The sequence below is a fragment of the Eptesicus fuscus genome, chromosome 11, assembly GCF_027574615.1.
Source record: "Eptesicus fuscus isolate TK198812 chromosome 11, DD_ASM_mEF_20220401, whole genome shotgun sequence".
NCBI classification, from domain to species: domain Eukaryota; kingdom Metazoa; phylum Chordata; class Mammalia; order Chiroptera; family Vespertilionidae; genus Eptesicus; species Eptesicus fuscus.
In genome coordinates this window covers 87,274,953-87,289,630 of record NC_072483.1, presented here as the reverse complement: position 1 = coordinate 87,289,630, position 14,678 = coordinate 87,274,953, and the positions used below count along the sequence as shown (strand labels likewise).

The 14,678-nt window shown below is 48.8% G+C and overlaps 1 protein-coding gene across 1 annotated transcript in view; it reads right to left on the bottom strand.

Annotated features, from left to right (window-relative positions):
* The window catches only part of RFTN2 (raftlin family member 2), a 49,413-nt gene that overhangs the window by 19,241 nt on the left and 15,494 nt on the right, over positions 1-14,678 (bottom strand). Inside the window, exons 2-5 of the mRNA XM_028153168.2 lie at positions 13,958-14,141; positions 12,060-12,174; positions 7,238-7,520; positions 4,137-4,340 (exon numbers count right to left, since the gene is read on the bottom strand). Of these exons, the coding sequence (XP_028008969.2) occupies positions 4,137-4,340; positions 7,238-7,520; positions 12,060-12,174; positions 13,958-14,141 (786 nt within the window). The remainder of the gene's footprint in view (positions 1-4,136; positions 4,341-7,237; positions 7,521-12,059; positions 12,175-13,957; positions 14,142-14,678) is intronic.

Genomic DNA, 14,678 nt, shown 5'->3' with positions numbered 1-14,678 from the left:
GTTGCACTGGTTGTCGGTGAGACTGCGCGGAGGGGCCCTGCTCCTCTCCCATCCCTGGGCGCCGTTCTCTCCGCGACTGGCCTCCCAGCTCCTCTCCCCCCCAGAGCTCGTCCACATCGGGCCCCCTCCCAGCCTTCCGGCTCCGGGGTGGTCACAGACTCCTGACACCCTCCACGCACTCTGCCCGTCACGCTCATCACCACGCCCTGCGGGTCCCATCACCACACTCTGCTCCATTAGGACAGTGTTTGTCCCTGCCGGGTGCCCCGTGGCCGGCTCTGCGTGTCCTCACCATCGTGAGCCCGGGGCCTGGCACACACATGTATGTGACGTGAGTAAGTGCACGTGTCAGTGTCTTGACCTCACTCCTCGTTCTGACACACACACCCCATTCCACGCGAGCATTGCCACAGGCGACGTTGGCACTGGCTACCAAGTGAGGCCAACGGAATTCACCTGGCGGAGCGGGAGCTGCAGGTGCGGGTGGTGCTGACGCCGGGAGGAGGCTGTGCTCTGAGGACAGTGGGGCTGGTGAAGTGAGTGTGTGTGTGTGTGTGTGAGTGTATGTGTGTGTGTGAGTGTGTGTGTGTGTGTGAGTGTGTGTGTGTGTGTGTGTGTGTGTGAATGTGTGTGTGAGTGTGTGTGAGTGTGTGAATGTGTGTGAGTGCGTGTGTGTGTGAGTGTGTGAATGTGTGTCAGTGTGTGTGTGAGTGTGAGTGTGTGTTTGTGAGTGTGTGTGTGTGTGTGAGTGTGAGTGTGTGAGTGTGTGTTTGTGTGTGTGTGTGTGTGTGTCAATGTGAGTGTGTGTGTGTGTGTGTGTGTTTGTGAATGTGTGTGAGTGTGTGTGTGTGTGTGTGTGTGTGTGAATGTGTGTGTGTTAGTGTGTGTATGTGTGTGTGTGTGAGTGTGTGAATGTGTGTGTTTGTGTTTGTGAGTGTGAGTGTGTGTGTATGTGTGAATGTGTGTGTGTGTGTGTGTGAGTTTGTGAATGTGTGTGAGTGTGTGTGTGTGTGTGTGTGTTTGTGAGTGTGAGTGTGTGTGTGTGTGTGTGTGTGTGTGACCAGCGGGCAAAGCTGCCCAAAGCTGCCGTCTCCTCCCACGGCGGCTGCCCGCGGAGCCTCTATGCTCCAGACCAGGCATCCTCAAACTGCGGCCCGCGGGCCACATGCGGGTGTTTTTGCCGTTTTGTTTTTTTACTTCAAAATAAGGTATGTGCGGTGTGCATAGGAATTTGTTCATAGTTTTTTTTTTAACTATAGTCCGGCCCTCCAGCGGTCTGAGGGACAGTGACCTGGCCCCTGTTTAAAAAGTTTGAGGACCCCTGCTCCAGAGGACCAAGCGTCTGTCTGTTGTGCAGTGGTTGGTGCTCCTGGGTCCATCTGGGGGTGTTACCCCACCGGGGCGCCCACGTGAGTGTGCGGTGGCCCAGCTGAGCATGCTGGCAGAGGCCCGCAGCGCTGGGCCGGGGTGCAGGGCCTGGGCAGTGGGAACCCTCGGCCGCAGGGAGGGGCTTTCCCGAGAAGAGGCTTGGAGGTTGGGGAGGGCTCGGAAGGGGACTGGCACTCCCCCGCAGCCTCCCACCGCCCTGCCCACGGGAACCGTGAAGTTCCTGGTCCTCTCTGACCCGAGGAAGGTAATGAAATGCCAGCCGTGGGGTGACATTTCCAGCCTGAGCGTGCCTGCTTTGCTCCTCATTGCTGTGGTGGGCTGACTCCTGACAGCGTCTTGGAAGAGGGTGGAAGGGACGAAGGCAAGGTGCCCTGTCCCCGGGCTTCCCTGTCGCCCCAACAAAGCCACCAGCCCAGCCCTGCTCCCTCCTGCCAGAGCCACACAGGCCCTGGTCCTTGGTCACCACCCCCCACTGCTCCCAGTCAGGGTGACACACCCAGGGGCTGCGCGGGGTGTGTGTGTGTGTGTGTGTGTGTGTGTGTGTGTGTGTGTGTGTGGTGGTGGAAAATGTCCTGAGACATTCCCCTGCCAAGGAGAGAGCCCCCCACCCCCTCCCCACCCCCACCCCACCCCCAGGATCCAGGATCTCTAAATAGCCTCGGAGCTCTCGGAACAAAGCCCTCCCGGCCTCTCACTGGCAACTGCTGTGGCTAATTTTATGTTCATGGGCAAGGGCCTGGAAGGGGCGTGAAAGGAGTCTTTCTCGTTCTGCCTGCAGCCGTTAGTCACAACCCACAATTTGAAATGGCTCCAACTCAGACTCTTTGGAGGGGAAGAGAAGGGAGAGGCAGGGGGAGAGGGGGAGGGGGAGGGAGGGAGAGAAATATGAAGCATGACCGCCCCCCAAATAGGAGGTCCGGGCGAAGAGCACTGTGACTGCACAGAACCAGCGCCGGGAAAGAAAGCCTCAGACCAGGAACTCCGAGGGCGGGCGCTGGCAGTGTGTGTGTGTGTGTGTGTGTGTGTGTGTGTGTGTGTGTATGTGTGTGTATGTGTGTGTATGTGTGTGTGTATGTGTGTGTGTGCGCGCGCGCGTGTGTGTGTGTGTGTGTGTGTGTCCCTGTGCACATGCTGTGGCTTACGGAGTTCTCACAGCGATCCAGTGGGGGTATTGGTTAAGTTTTAATGAACTGATTTGAGTACAGTTGGTATACAGTCTTAAACGGGTTATATTGGTTTCGGGTATGCAATATAGCGATTGGACATGTTTATGTCTTACCGTGTGACTGCCCCCCAATTCTAGTGACCATCTGTCCCTGTGCAAACTCATCCCAGTGATACTGACCATTTCCCCTTCACTCCCCCTCCCCCTCCCTTCTGGTAGCCTTCCCTGTGGGTCTCTGAGTTAAAGGAGGACTGTTTTTATCCCCCTTTGAGGAAACGGGCTCCGTGAGCTCAACTAACGTCTCCAGATCCCACAGCTAATAAGGAGGGAGCATCGCTCCGCTAATGAGGAGAGAAGCTCGGATTTACACCTGGCCTGTCTGACCTGAAAGCCCATGCTCTTCCTATTAGATCAGCTTGGAAGAAGTTCCCAAGAACCAAAAAATTCCAAGACATCTTCCTTGAGCAGCTGCTGTGCCCAGCGCTCTGCCAGCGGCCGCGTTTCCGGGTGCTGCCGTGGGCTCGGCCCTCATCTTGGTTGCTGGTTAGAAGGCTCCACTGGAACATACGACTCTTGCTAATTCAAAATATTCATCCAAAGTCTTTAGTTGTATTAGTGAAGTTATCACTACGCTGATTTAATGATAATAAGGTATATCGAGATCTCATCTTATTTACTTCTTCATTCTTTTCTCTAACCTCATTGAGTTAGGGTCCCCAATTATTGTTTTTCGTTTTAAAAAATGTTTTTATTGATTTTAGAGAGAGAGGAAGAAAGAGGGAGAGAGAGAAACATTGATCGGCTGCCTCCTGCACACCTCCCTGCTGGGGATCGAGTTCACTACCCGGGCATGTGCCCTGACCGGGAATCGAACCGTGACCTCCTGGTGCAGGGTCGACACTCAACCACTGAGCCACATGGGTAGGGCCCTATTCTGGTTTTCATGGCCCCCATCCTTCTATGTTTCCAGCGTCCTTAATATCTATTTTTCTTTTCTTTTAGCTCTAATCTCTTTTTAAAAACACTTTCCCTAGAAAGTCATTTTTGGAGTTTTGTTTGTTTCTTTGTTGTTTTTGTGATGTAGATGGATGACTACAGATTCCTTTGTAACTAAAAGAGGAAGGCTAGAGACAGATGAAAGATGGGGGAAGGCAGAAATGAACATAAGATCAATATCATTTTCTGAAGCAAAAGTTACTTTTCAAGACAAAGTATAGAAAGAATCAGGTAGGTAGTGTCCAAAATTGGGATAGTGTCATCGTTTGGATAGTAATTCTCAAATGCCATCGTAAGCCCCGATTGGGTTGTTGGAGTACATTCATTTGGCAAGTCCTAGTCCATCACACAATGGTCTGTCTAGTCCTGACAGTTACAACCCAACAGCAAACATCACGTTAAATTCTACCACCGGGATTTAAGATTTTACATGGAAGCTACAGAGCTGTGTGAGGACTGGAATCTATTTCCCCAGGAATAGTATCTGTCCTTTCAGCCACAGAACTTGAGAGGCAAACACATTTCTACCCACTCGAACGTCAGGTCTATTTTTAAAGAATCTAACATATCATAATTGAAAACTTACCTTTTGGTGTTTCCCAGCACACAAAGCAGTCAATTAGAGACAAGCCTTGCTTATAATAGAATGTCGTTAACTCCAGCCAGTCGGCATCAAGTGTGCTAATGACGGGTCCTTTCCTCGTGACCTTCATGGACAGGACGCCCTCCTGGTAGGTCCAGCCGGTGGGTTCATCATCAAACACGTTGAAGACTATATACAACTTGTTATCTGAGGGTAGGCATTCAGAAGGAAGAAAGAGGGAAGAGCTGTAGTTTCATTGAAAAGATTCTTAAAATGTTTTTTATTAATCACGAGCTATTTCAAGCACAGAACAAGCATAGAGAATAACAAAATGACCTACCACTCACCTTTTTCAAATCTTAACCATGTTTCAAATGAAGTCATGTTTGCTTCAGACTTTTTTTAAGGGGTTGAGAAACGGATATAGCTGAGGCTCACTATGTAATCTTCTCTTATCCTATTCTCCAGAAATAGCTACTATAGTGAACTTGGTGTTTATCACTCTCATGCAAGCTTTTATTCTTTTAATATAGATTTATATGCCCACAGATGGTATACAATATTTTACAGTTAAAAAACTTCTAAAAAATGGCACCATACTATACATGCCAATCTTTAAATTGATTTTCTTGTTCAATATTATGCTTTTGAAGTATAGCTAACACTTCATAGATCTTAGTCATTTAGTTTACATAGTATTCCAGTCTACTATTCTCTATTGATGGACATATACACTGCTTCCAAATTTTTGTTACTACAATGATTACTCATGTCTCCTTGGACACGTGTGAGAGCCGCCCTAGAACACATACTTAGACATGGAATTGCTGGGTCATGTCTTACTCTTTACTGTAAGTTGGTAAATTCTTAATTTGGGGGGCTGACGGACCCACATCCGTGATTGTGTTTTAGAAAGTCTAACACCACTTGCGGTACAGACACAAGTACTTGGTATGTGTGTTGTGTGCATTTTTCTGGGTTGAGTCTCATGAATTTCACCAGATTCTCTAAGAGGTCTTTTGTAGGTACCTGCTCCCCCCCCTCCCCCCGACCCCTCTCAGTGGTTCTGAGAACCCCTGCCACAGAAAGTTATTAGGAACGATATGATTTAAAAACAAGCTATTCAGAAAGTGGGATCTAAAGACGGACGCACATTAAGTAGGTAGCCCAGTGGTCGGCAAACTCATTAGTGAACAGAGCTGCAGTTTGCCGACCACTGAGGTAGCCTATTGGGTTTAGAACTTAAAGAACTGGAAAATGACTCTAATCAAGGTGACTGGGCACCAGCAGCTGAAAGGCCGCAGTGGGGGAAGCGAGCGGCATTCTGACCACAGCCCCGCCGCGTTCCCTCTTACACTCCTAAGGGTTTTACAGGAAGGCAGGGAGGAAGCCAGCGTGGTGGTGAGCTAGGGGCCCGTGGGAAAGGGCAGGGTGGTGTGGGGCGATGGGTGAGAGGGTGAGTTGGGAAATGCTCCTGGTTTTTTAAAGGTGATTGTGTGGACCGGGGTCCCATGGGTCTCTGTCAGGTACAGGATTTCAGCACGTCTCAGACCCACCCAGCGCGCTCCCGTCACCGCCGTGAGCAGCCGCAGCAGCTACCTTAGTGCAGAGCTGGGACAGCCAGGCCCCGGGCTCAGCGCTGGGCAGACTCTCTGGCTTACTTCTCACAGCCCCCTTTCCATAAGGGGGAAGTCCTCTTCTTATCCCAGAAGTTAAGCACATCCCTAACTCTAAGGTTATACACAGTCTTTGATTTTCTTTCCTAGTGCTTTTTTTAATTTGTTAAATATTTTTCCATTGATCTTTTAGAGAGAGTGGAGAGAGAGGGAAAGACAGAAACATCGACGTGAGAGAAACACATCGATTGGTTGCCTCCTGCACGCGCCCCGACCAGGGCCCCGGCCGGGTAGGAGCCTGCAACCAAGGTACGTGCCCTTGACCGGAATCGAACCTGGGACCCTTCGGTCCGCAGGCCGACGCTCTATCTGCTGAGCCACACCGGCCAGGGCTCTAATAGTGCTTTTTAAAACATGCCTGGCAAGGTCTCAGAAAACGCCAAACAGTCCAAACACGTGAGTAAAATACGCTCAGTTTCTCCCCAAAGACTTGCCAGTGGCTGAGAACAATAACAGGACCGTTTAAAGATACTTTAGGTGCGGGCACTGTTGTCACATGAATTGTTTCACCAGGACGCGCCATTTTCATGTTCTACGTGATGATCAAAGGAGGGAGTGAACTTCAAGGGTGAGCACCATCCACGCAATGGGAGAGGCCCGAACGAAAGTCCTCACACGCGGTTCACAAGGTCACACACCAGTCAGGGCAGCCTTCTTTAGAGAACCAGTCTCCCAACTCACAGGCACAGCTGGCGTCACAGGGGAGCTGGCGAGGGACTAAGTGGAAAGCAGTTCTCAACACAAAGTGTCCTTATGGGGGTGGCTGTCAGGCCACGCCAGAGACGGCTGTTGGAAAAACTGTCCTACCTTCTGACTGTAATGATTTTAAAGAATAAGACGAGTTTATACTCGTTTATTTAGTCCCCATAACCTTTAGAAACTTACTTTGCCTAAAAAACATACTTTGTAGCCCGGGACAGCGTGGCTCAGTGGTTGGAGCACTGGCCCTCACACTGGAGGGTTGCGGGTTCGATCTCTGGCCCCGGTTGGGGCACATGCAAGAGGCAACCAATCGAGGTGTCTCTCTCACATCAATGTTTCTTTCTCTCTCTCTAAAAAAAACAAAAAAAAACAAAAAAATCAATGGAAAAAAATATCCTTAGGTGAGAATGAACAACAAAAACCAACAACTGCCGAAACCGGTGTGGCTCAGTGGATAGAGCATTGGCCTGCGGACTGAAAGGTCCCAGGTTCGATTCCGGTCAAGGGCATGTACCTGGGTTGCAGGCACATCCCCAGTAGGGGGTGTGCAGGAGGCAGCTGATCGATGTTTCTCTATCATCGATGTTTCTAACTCTCTATCCCTCTCTCTTCCTCTCTGTGAAAAATCAATAAAATATAAAAAACAAACAAACAAACAAAAAACCAACAACTCATTTTGCTAGGTTTGACCGAACAGAGGTTGTTCGTACTCATCTTGTCTGTTACCTTCTCCCTTGGCCGTGGTGGAGGCCCTGGGGCTGCCGGGTGGCTCCCGCTGGCAGGGCCCGCCGTCCTGGTGGAGTTCTCCGTCCGCCCCACTCTCCCAGGGCTGCCCGCCGAGGGGGCCTTCGCTCCAGCTTCGCCCGTTCTCCTCCTCAGAGGAGTGGCGCCCCGGCAGGGCGGGCTCTCCGTCTCCGTGGAGGTCGGTCCCGGTCCCGTTGCAGAACGGCGCGGAATGCTGGGCTAGGAGTCCCACAAACCTCCGTCCTCGCCTAGAAGATTCATTGATCTGAGGTTTCAAAAGAGACGGTGGAACAACATAGGAATTTCATGTCAGTTGATTGCCAATTAACCTTTAGGCGCGTTAAGGAAGTCCATTAGAACAAGGAATCCGTTTGCTGGTGACTGAAGACTTCCTCATTAGCAAACCAGCAACCTGTGATGGAGCAGCCCTGACTGGGCCACACTACTAACGTGACTTCCTCAGACAGTTCAGACAATTTAGAAAGAGCGAAAGCAGGAGTCCTGCTTTTCTTTAAAAGGTTACTATTTGGGAAGAACTAGTAATTCTATAGCATGATTTTTTGCAGACCTTTTAACCAACGATCTCTCTAGTTGAGGCAAAATTAAAAACTATTCCAAGAAACCCTCAAAAATAACATTACCGCACACATCTGAATGAATACAAAGGACATTAATTAAAAAGCAAAAAGATATGCAGTCGTTCAAAAATAACATCTGACAATCCATTGTTTGATGTGGGTCAAGAAAATTGCTAACAGGCAGATCCTTGACCGACGTGTGTGCGTAATGCATGAACCCAACCCACACGCCCCGTCCGAGGAAGCCTCTGACTGCTCGTACCCTGACGCCAGGGTCGCCTGCCTGGGCCAACCAACACCATCAGCTTCCTCTGTCCGGGGAAGACGGGCCAGAACCCCCTGGCACGACCCCAGAGGCACATTCCGGACCCCGAGCGGCCTCTTCAGAGCACTCCTCCTTCCTCTGCCTGCGCTTCATTTCTCTGTTCCTTCTGTGCCCACGTCCCCCACCCCCCCCCCGACCCCCAGGGTGTGAAACGGGCAATTACGTGGAGGGCAGGATGAGTCTTACCACCTTTGTATTGGGATGTTTTGTACCTGTAGGTGCCTATAAGTACTCGTTAGAGAAGTTAAAGAAAGAGCAACGTCTTTTATGTGGTCACCGGTTTAAACATTCACATTAACGGTTTTATTTTTATATGTATGTACTATAGCCCTGCGCACGAATCCGTGCACCGGTAGCTCTCTGCGGGGCCTGGCAGCTCCGTGCCCGCTGTCCAGAGGCTCTCCGCGGCCCAGAGGCCCATCTGCGGCCGGGCGCGGAACGCTTGCCTCATCGCTGTGGCGACGGAGCAAGCATTCCGCCAGGTCGCTCACGCTGCCCGCTCTCAGCAGCCGCTCCCCAGGGACTGGGCGACTCCGGCGGGGCTGAGAGGACTGGGCTCCGCCATCTTGTGGCTATGGGCACTGCCATCTTTGTGACGGAGTGATGGTTAATTTGCATATTACCCTTTTATTAGATAGGATTTATTGATTTCAGAGAGGAAGGGAGAGGGAGAGAGAGACAGAAACATCAATGATGAGAGAGAATCATTGATTGGCTGCCTCCTGCACGCCCCCTACTGAGGCTGGCGGGCATGTGCCCTTGACTGGAATCGAACTGGGGACCCTTCAGTCCGCAGGCCGACGCTCAATCCATGAGCCAACCCAGCTAGGGCTACATGAACGGTTTTCAACGTTACCTGGGAGGGGAAGGGGAGGTCATGATGGAGGTTGCAACTCTGAACGTCTAGAGTCAGAAACGAAATGGCAGGAAGAAGGGGGTAACCCAGAGGGCAGTGTCCATTAGAGGGGGCGCCCATCCTGTCGCTCCGCTGAAGAGGAGAAGACGGCGGAGGGGGACGTGTGGGTGTGCGAGCTGGGACAAAGGACTACGCGGACACGACGCCACTGACTTAGTCCTGTGTGAGCTGGGACAAAGGACTACGCGGACACGACGCCATTGACTTAGTCCTGTACGTTAGCACCGACGGGGACCAGTGCTCGAAGCCTGAACAAAATCACAGGCTGTCTTCACATCAGGTGCCGGGGGAGGAGAGCGAGGCTCCAGCCGGGGAAACGGCCGTTCACCGCCAGGGCTTCCTCTAGTCTTACACGCGGATTTGGGTGAAAAAGCGAAGAAACCTCTTTCTATTATTAGAAAGTTTCATCTGGAAAAATCCGGTAACAAATAGACTCTGTTCATTGTTTTTTTTTTTTTTTTTTAAGTTGGAAGATTGATATTTTCCAATGTTATTTTTATTTAAAAATCCTGGGCAAAAAGCACTTGTGAACCTACGTTTAAAAACAGAGCAAACATTGATATAATGTTAACATGACTTAAAATCTAGCGGTTCAACAGCCAACTCTTTATACGACTCTTTACACGCCTGGCGTCCATCCACGGCTCCTGTGCGCACACGGGCGACGCTCCGTGTCCCAGGCGTGTTTCCTGAACCGTCTCTCTTTCTGAAACAACACGTTACTCTAATTGCTGGAATAACAGCACTTTCCTGTTTCAGTGGGTCTGGAACCGTCTCCAGGAAGTCAGATGCAAAACAAGAGCTCTGACGGTGATCCATTGAGACTAAATGAGTCGTTACATTTTTGTTTTCAAAAGAAATGTTCTGGAGTGGATTTACCCCCAGAAAAAAGAAGTTCCCAGAATAGTAGTAGTCAACAGTATGTGTACGTTGTTTATAAAAGCCCAGTCTCCAGGCCTGCTCCTGAAAAGCCTTTTTCATTGCCGGTGACTTTACATCAGCAGCGCTGTGACTGGCTGTGCGCAGCCCACAGCTGGTCCTGCCCACACCGTCACTCACAGCCTAGGAACAGTCATGGGAGCGTGAGCAAGTCCCGCCGTTTCTTCCTGGAAAGGAAATGTCTTCGTTTCTCGATTCTGTTCATTTAAATAAAAGCTAAAATCTTCCAAGTATGCCAATGCAACACAAAAGAAAACTTCAGAGTAAAACCCCATCACTTTGGAATACTTGTGTTAAGCTTTTTCCTTGATTTTAATCAACCTACATAGTGTTTCATTTTCAAGTTTCAATTAGGTGATACTGTATAGGGGCTTAATCTCAAGGAACAACAACAGCCTGTAATTATTGGAATCGAGAGTCTAGGTCAGTGGTCGGCAAACTCATTAGTCAACAGAGCGGCAAACCGCAGCTCATGAGCCGCATGTGGCTCGTGAGCCACAGTTTACCGACCACTGGTATAGACTGACGGTCAATATAGTTGCCATGCTCAGTAACCATAAATATTCCATTGTATTGGTGGGCCACTGCCTCCTTCTCAGTTTGCCAATTACTGAGAATTTGGCCTCTTATTCTCTATTCGTTAACATATTTTTGTATGGAAATGACTTTTCCCCTTCTCCATGAATCTCTTGGAATAGATTCCTACAGAGGAAATTATTGAGTCACAAAATAAAACAGGATTTATAATTTGTATTACCAAACTAATATTCAGGAACACCGTGCTAAGTTATTCCAATGCCAGTTGCAATGTATGGATCTTTCTTAAAGCTCACCTGACGCTGGAGTTCATACTTTCAGCGTAACTCCTCAGCGAGTCCTGGTGCAGTGGTTCTTCTCAGCTTTTACATTTACACTAAAAATGATCGGTTAGGCCCTAACCAGTGTGGCTCAGTGGATAGAGCGTCGGCCTGCGGACTGAAGGGTCCCAGGTTCGATTCCGGTCAAGGGCATGTACCTTGGTTGCGGGCACATCCCCAGTAGGAGGGTGTGCAGGAGGCAGCTGATCTGATGTTTCTCTCTCATCGATGTTTCTAACTCTCTCTCCCTCTCCCTTCCTCTCTGTAAAAAATCAATAAAATATATTAAAAAAAAAAAAGATCGGTCAGGCTGACCCTTTGGCCAAATGCCTCTTTGTGACTGTTTCCTTCTGTAGCCACTGCTGATGGATTCTGTGTATCCATTCAAGACTGGACATCGCTTCATATCGATTCTGAAACCAGGTCCCCAGAGGACACTTGTTGCAGAGTTCATCTGGATTCTTTAGTTTTAAGCTTAGTTTTCCTAGTATTTACTATATCTATATACGAAACTCAAACTCCTCAATCTATTTATAATTGACTACGTCTACTCTTTCATTTCCTTTCAGAGTTTTCACACTTAAAAATGACCTCTTTATCTCATTGGAAACCTGTGGCATGTGCTGCCTACAGAACAGTTGCCCACGTTCCCCGTGGCACTTACTAAGTAATGGTGGCTCCCGCTTTTATTTATTCAGGTTTGTCAGGAACCTTCTATGTGTCTAAGTTTATTTCTGGCATTTCCATTCTGTTTCATTGGCCTCTGTGTCTGTTTTTATACATGACAAAGTATAATATGTTGTTTAACTCTGCACAATTTGGTAACTTCGATATGTTTTAAATTCTGGTAGAATAAGTCACCTATTATTTCCCTGTTCTTTTTAAAAAATATATTTTATTGATTTTTTTTACAGAGAGGAAGGGAGAGGGAGAGAGAGTTAGAAACATCGATGAGAGAGAAACATCGATCAGCTGCCTCCTGCACACCCCCTACTGGGGATGTGCCCGCAACCAAGGTACATGCCCTTGACCAGAATCGAACCTGGGACCTTTCAGTCCAGGGCGCTCTATCTACTGGGCCAAACCAGTTAGGGCTTCCCTGTTCTTTTTAAACAAGAAAGGAAATTGATGGAGAAGAACTACCAACGATTTCTCAATATCCCATGAAAACAGTGTATACATTTCGTACCTTTTCTATCAGTTCTTTTGCTACGTCGTTTGCTTGGGTCTCATGCGTTAGAGGACATTCCTCAATCACCAGCCGTGGGCGTCTCTGTCTGCTGGGCGCTGCTGAGAGCTTCGGGCTGCAACAGAGAATAGTTCAGGGTCGGACGCCGGAAGCCGACTGCTGAGTTTAAGCTGATTTGCTCTCGTGAAAACGCATGAGCAACAAGTAAGGTCAAAGCAATCGTTTCTTTGTTTTGTCATTTCAAGCCTAACGGTTGTCTTCTTGGGCAAAAATACCAGAAAAACACCGTCACGTTTATTTATTCAAATTTCAATTTAAATCTCTATTAAATTAATTTCCAAAAACACAGTCACTTTTATTCATTTAAATTTCCTTAATTTAAATCTGTTACATTAATTTCCAGTTTAATATAGCAGAAAAATTTCACGTCTGTTGTTTTAGCAAATGCTCTGAGAAGTGATTTTGGGTGACTGGTATACCTCGTTATTGTACAAAAGCACAAGTGAAAATCTTACTCAAAGGCACATCAATATTGTCCCGTGTTTTTTTTTTTTCTTCTTCTTCTCTGAGTTTTACCCTTGCCTTAGTCCTCGCCTTGTCAGGGCACTACTGAGTCTATTTTAGGCGACGCTAAATGAGAAAAAACACTGTGTACGTGGCTAGTAAGGTCTGTAAGTAGGAAATGTGCTCCTACTGTGTGACAGGTGGCGTGTTTATCTGGGAATGCCCGAGGAGGCCGCCGCCTGTGCACCCCCTCGCACACGGGTCAGTGGGCAGTTACTCAGGGAGGACAGTGTCCCCTAAAAACACACCTAGAACATGTTTAAAATGTTCCCTTTCTTCAATTTTCCTGCTTTCCCTCTTTTCTCCTTATTTCATCTTTTCTTCTCTGCTGAGCCCTTTCATAGTAAAGGTGGTTGATTATTGGTCTACTACCAGAAAGAAGAAAACACAGGTTTTACCTTGGTCTTTGAGATGGGTTTGACAGAGTTGAAGAGCGGCTTCAAAAAATGAAATGGGAGCCAAAGAAAATGGGTCTGGTTATTCTCATCGCCGGAAGGAGCAACAGTCTCTGAAAACTTTCAAACTTACAAGCGAGTCTGGCAAAAAATGGTTGCAGTATTGTTTGGGAAAGTAACTATTGCAAAAAGTTCAAAAAATGAAGTAAAATAAATGGCTTTTACCTCCTATTTAAAAAAAAAAAAAAAAGCTGACAAGTCCAGCTGGTGTGACTCAGTGGTTGAGTGTTGACCTATGAACCAGAATTCCTGGTCAGGGCACATGCCTGGGTCGCGGGCTCAATCCCCAGTGTGGGGCTGATCAATGATTCTCTTCATCATTGATGTTTCTCTCTCTCCCCCTACCTTTCTCTCTGAAATCAATACTATATCTATCTATCTATCTATCTATCTATCTATCTATCTATCTATCTCTGATAAGAGCTCTATCCCGTTTGTAAGAACGTGGCATGGAGGCCTTGGGAAGAACCGTTTTAGAAGGCAGAGACGGTGTCTGTGCCCGTCACAGAACAACCCGGGCGGTTAAAAATGCTCAGGGAGAGCGGACCCGGTCCAGGCGTGCTCTCAGCCCCGGAGGACTCGGAGCTGCGCTGCCCTGTGAGCTCCACGTGCGTCTCCAGGCTGCTTCCCTCCCCTTTGTGGGGCTTCCTCACCTGGGACCTGCTTGTCTGCAGGCTCTGGACCCAGGGAGGCCTTGTAAGGGAGGGAGCGTAGCTTCCTCCCCCCACCCGGTTAACCACTGGAAACGTGCCTGAAGCCCCAGCCCCATGCGGACCCTTCATTCCCATCACGTGGCTCAGACTTTCTGTTCTTTTAGCCAAAGAACACTGCCCGTTAGCAGCCTCTTAGTGCGACGGCCTCCGTGGGCAGCAGGCTCACCTTAATTTCAGGCGCGACAGCACCACCCTGTACAGGTGGCTGGCGGGCAGGTGTCTCCGCTGGCGCACCGGCTGTAGGACAGGGTGGATCGCCCCCACCACGTAGCCTTTAAGGTAGAACTCCTCCACTTTTGTCACTATATCTGGGAGGGAATGGATCCTGATGACTTCCGGGTTTGGTGACGCTGAAATGTCAAATGCAGAGAGAAATGTGCACACCCATAAAATTGAATCATGTATTATTTCTATCTATGTGTGATAATACTAATGAGCAGGAAACCTATATTTTCTAAATTTATTTCAGAGAAAAGCAACAGTAACCTGATGAGCTGGAAGACATAGAATTATTACCACTATGTCTTTTTTGTTGTTAATCCTCACTGGAGGGTATTTTTTTCCATTGATTTTTTGAGAGTGGAGGGAGAGAGAGAGAGAGAGAAACACCAATGTGAGAGAGACACCTTGACTGGTTGCCTCCCACATGCACCCCAACCTGGGGGCCAGGGATGGAGCCTGCAACCAAGGTACATGCATGCCCTTGACTAGGAATCAAACCTGAGACCCTTCGGTCCAAAGGCTGATGCTCTAACCCAGTGGTCGGCAAGCTGCGGCTCGCGAGCCACATGCGGCTCTTTGGCCCCTTGAGTGTGGCTCTTGCACAAAATACCACGTGCGGGCGCGCACATACAGTGCGATTGAAACTTCGTGGCCCATGTGCAGAA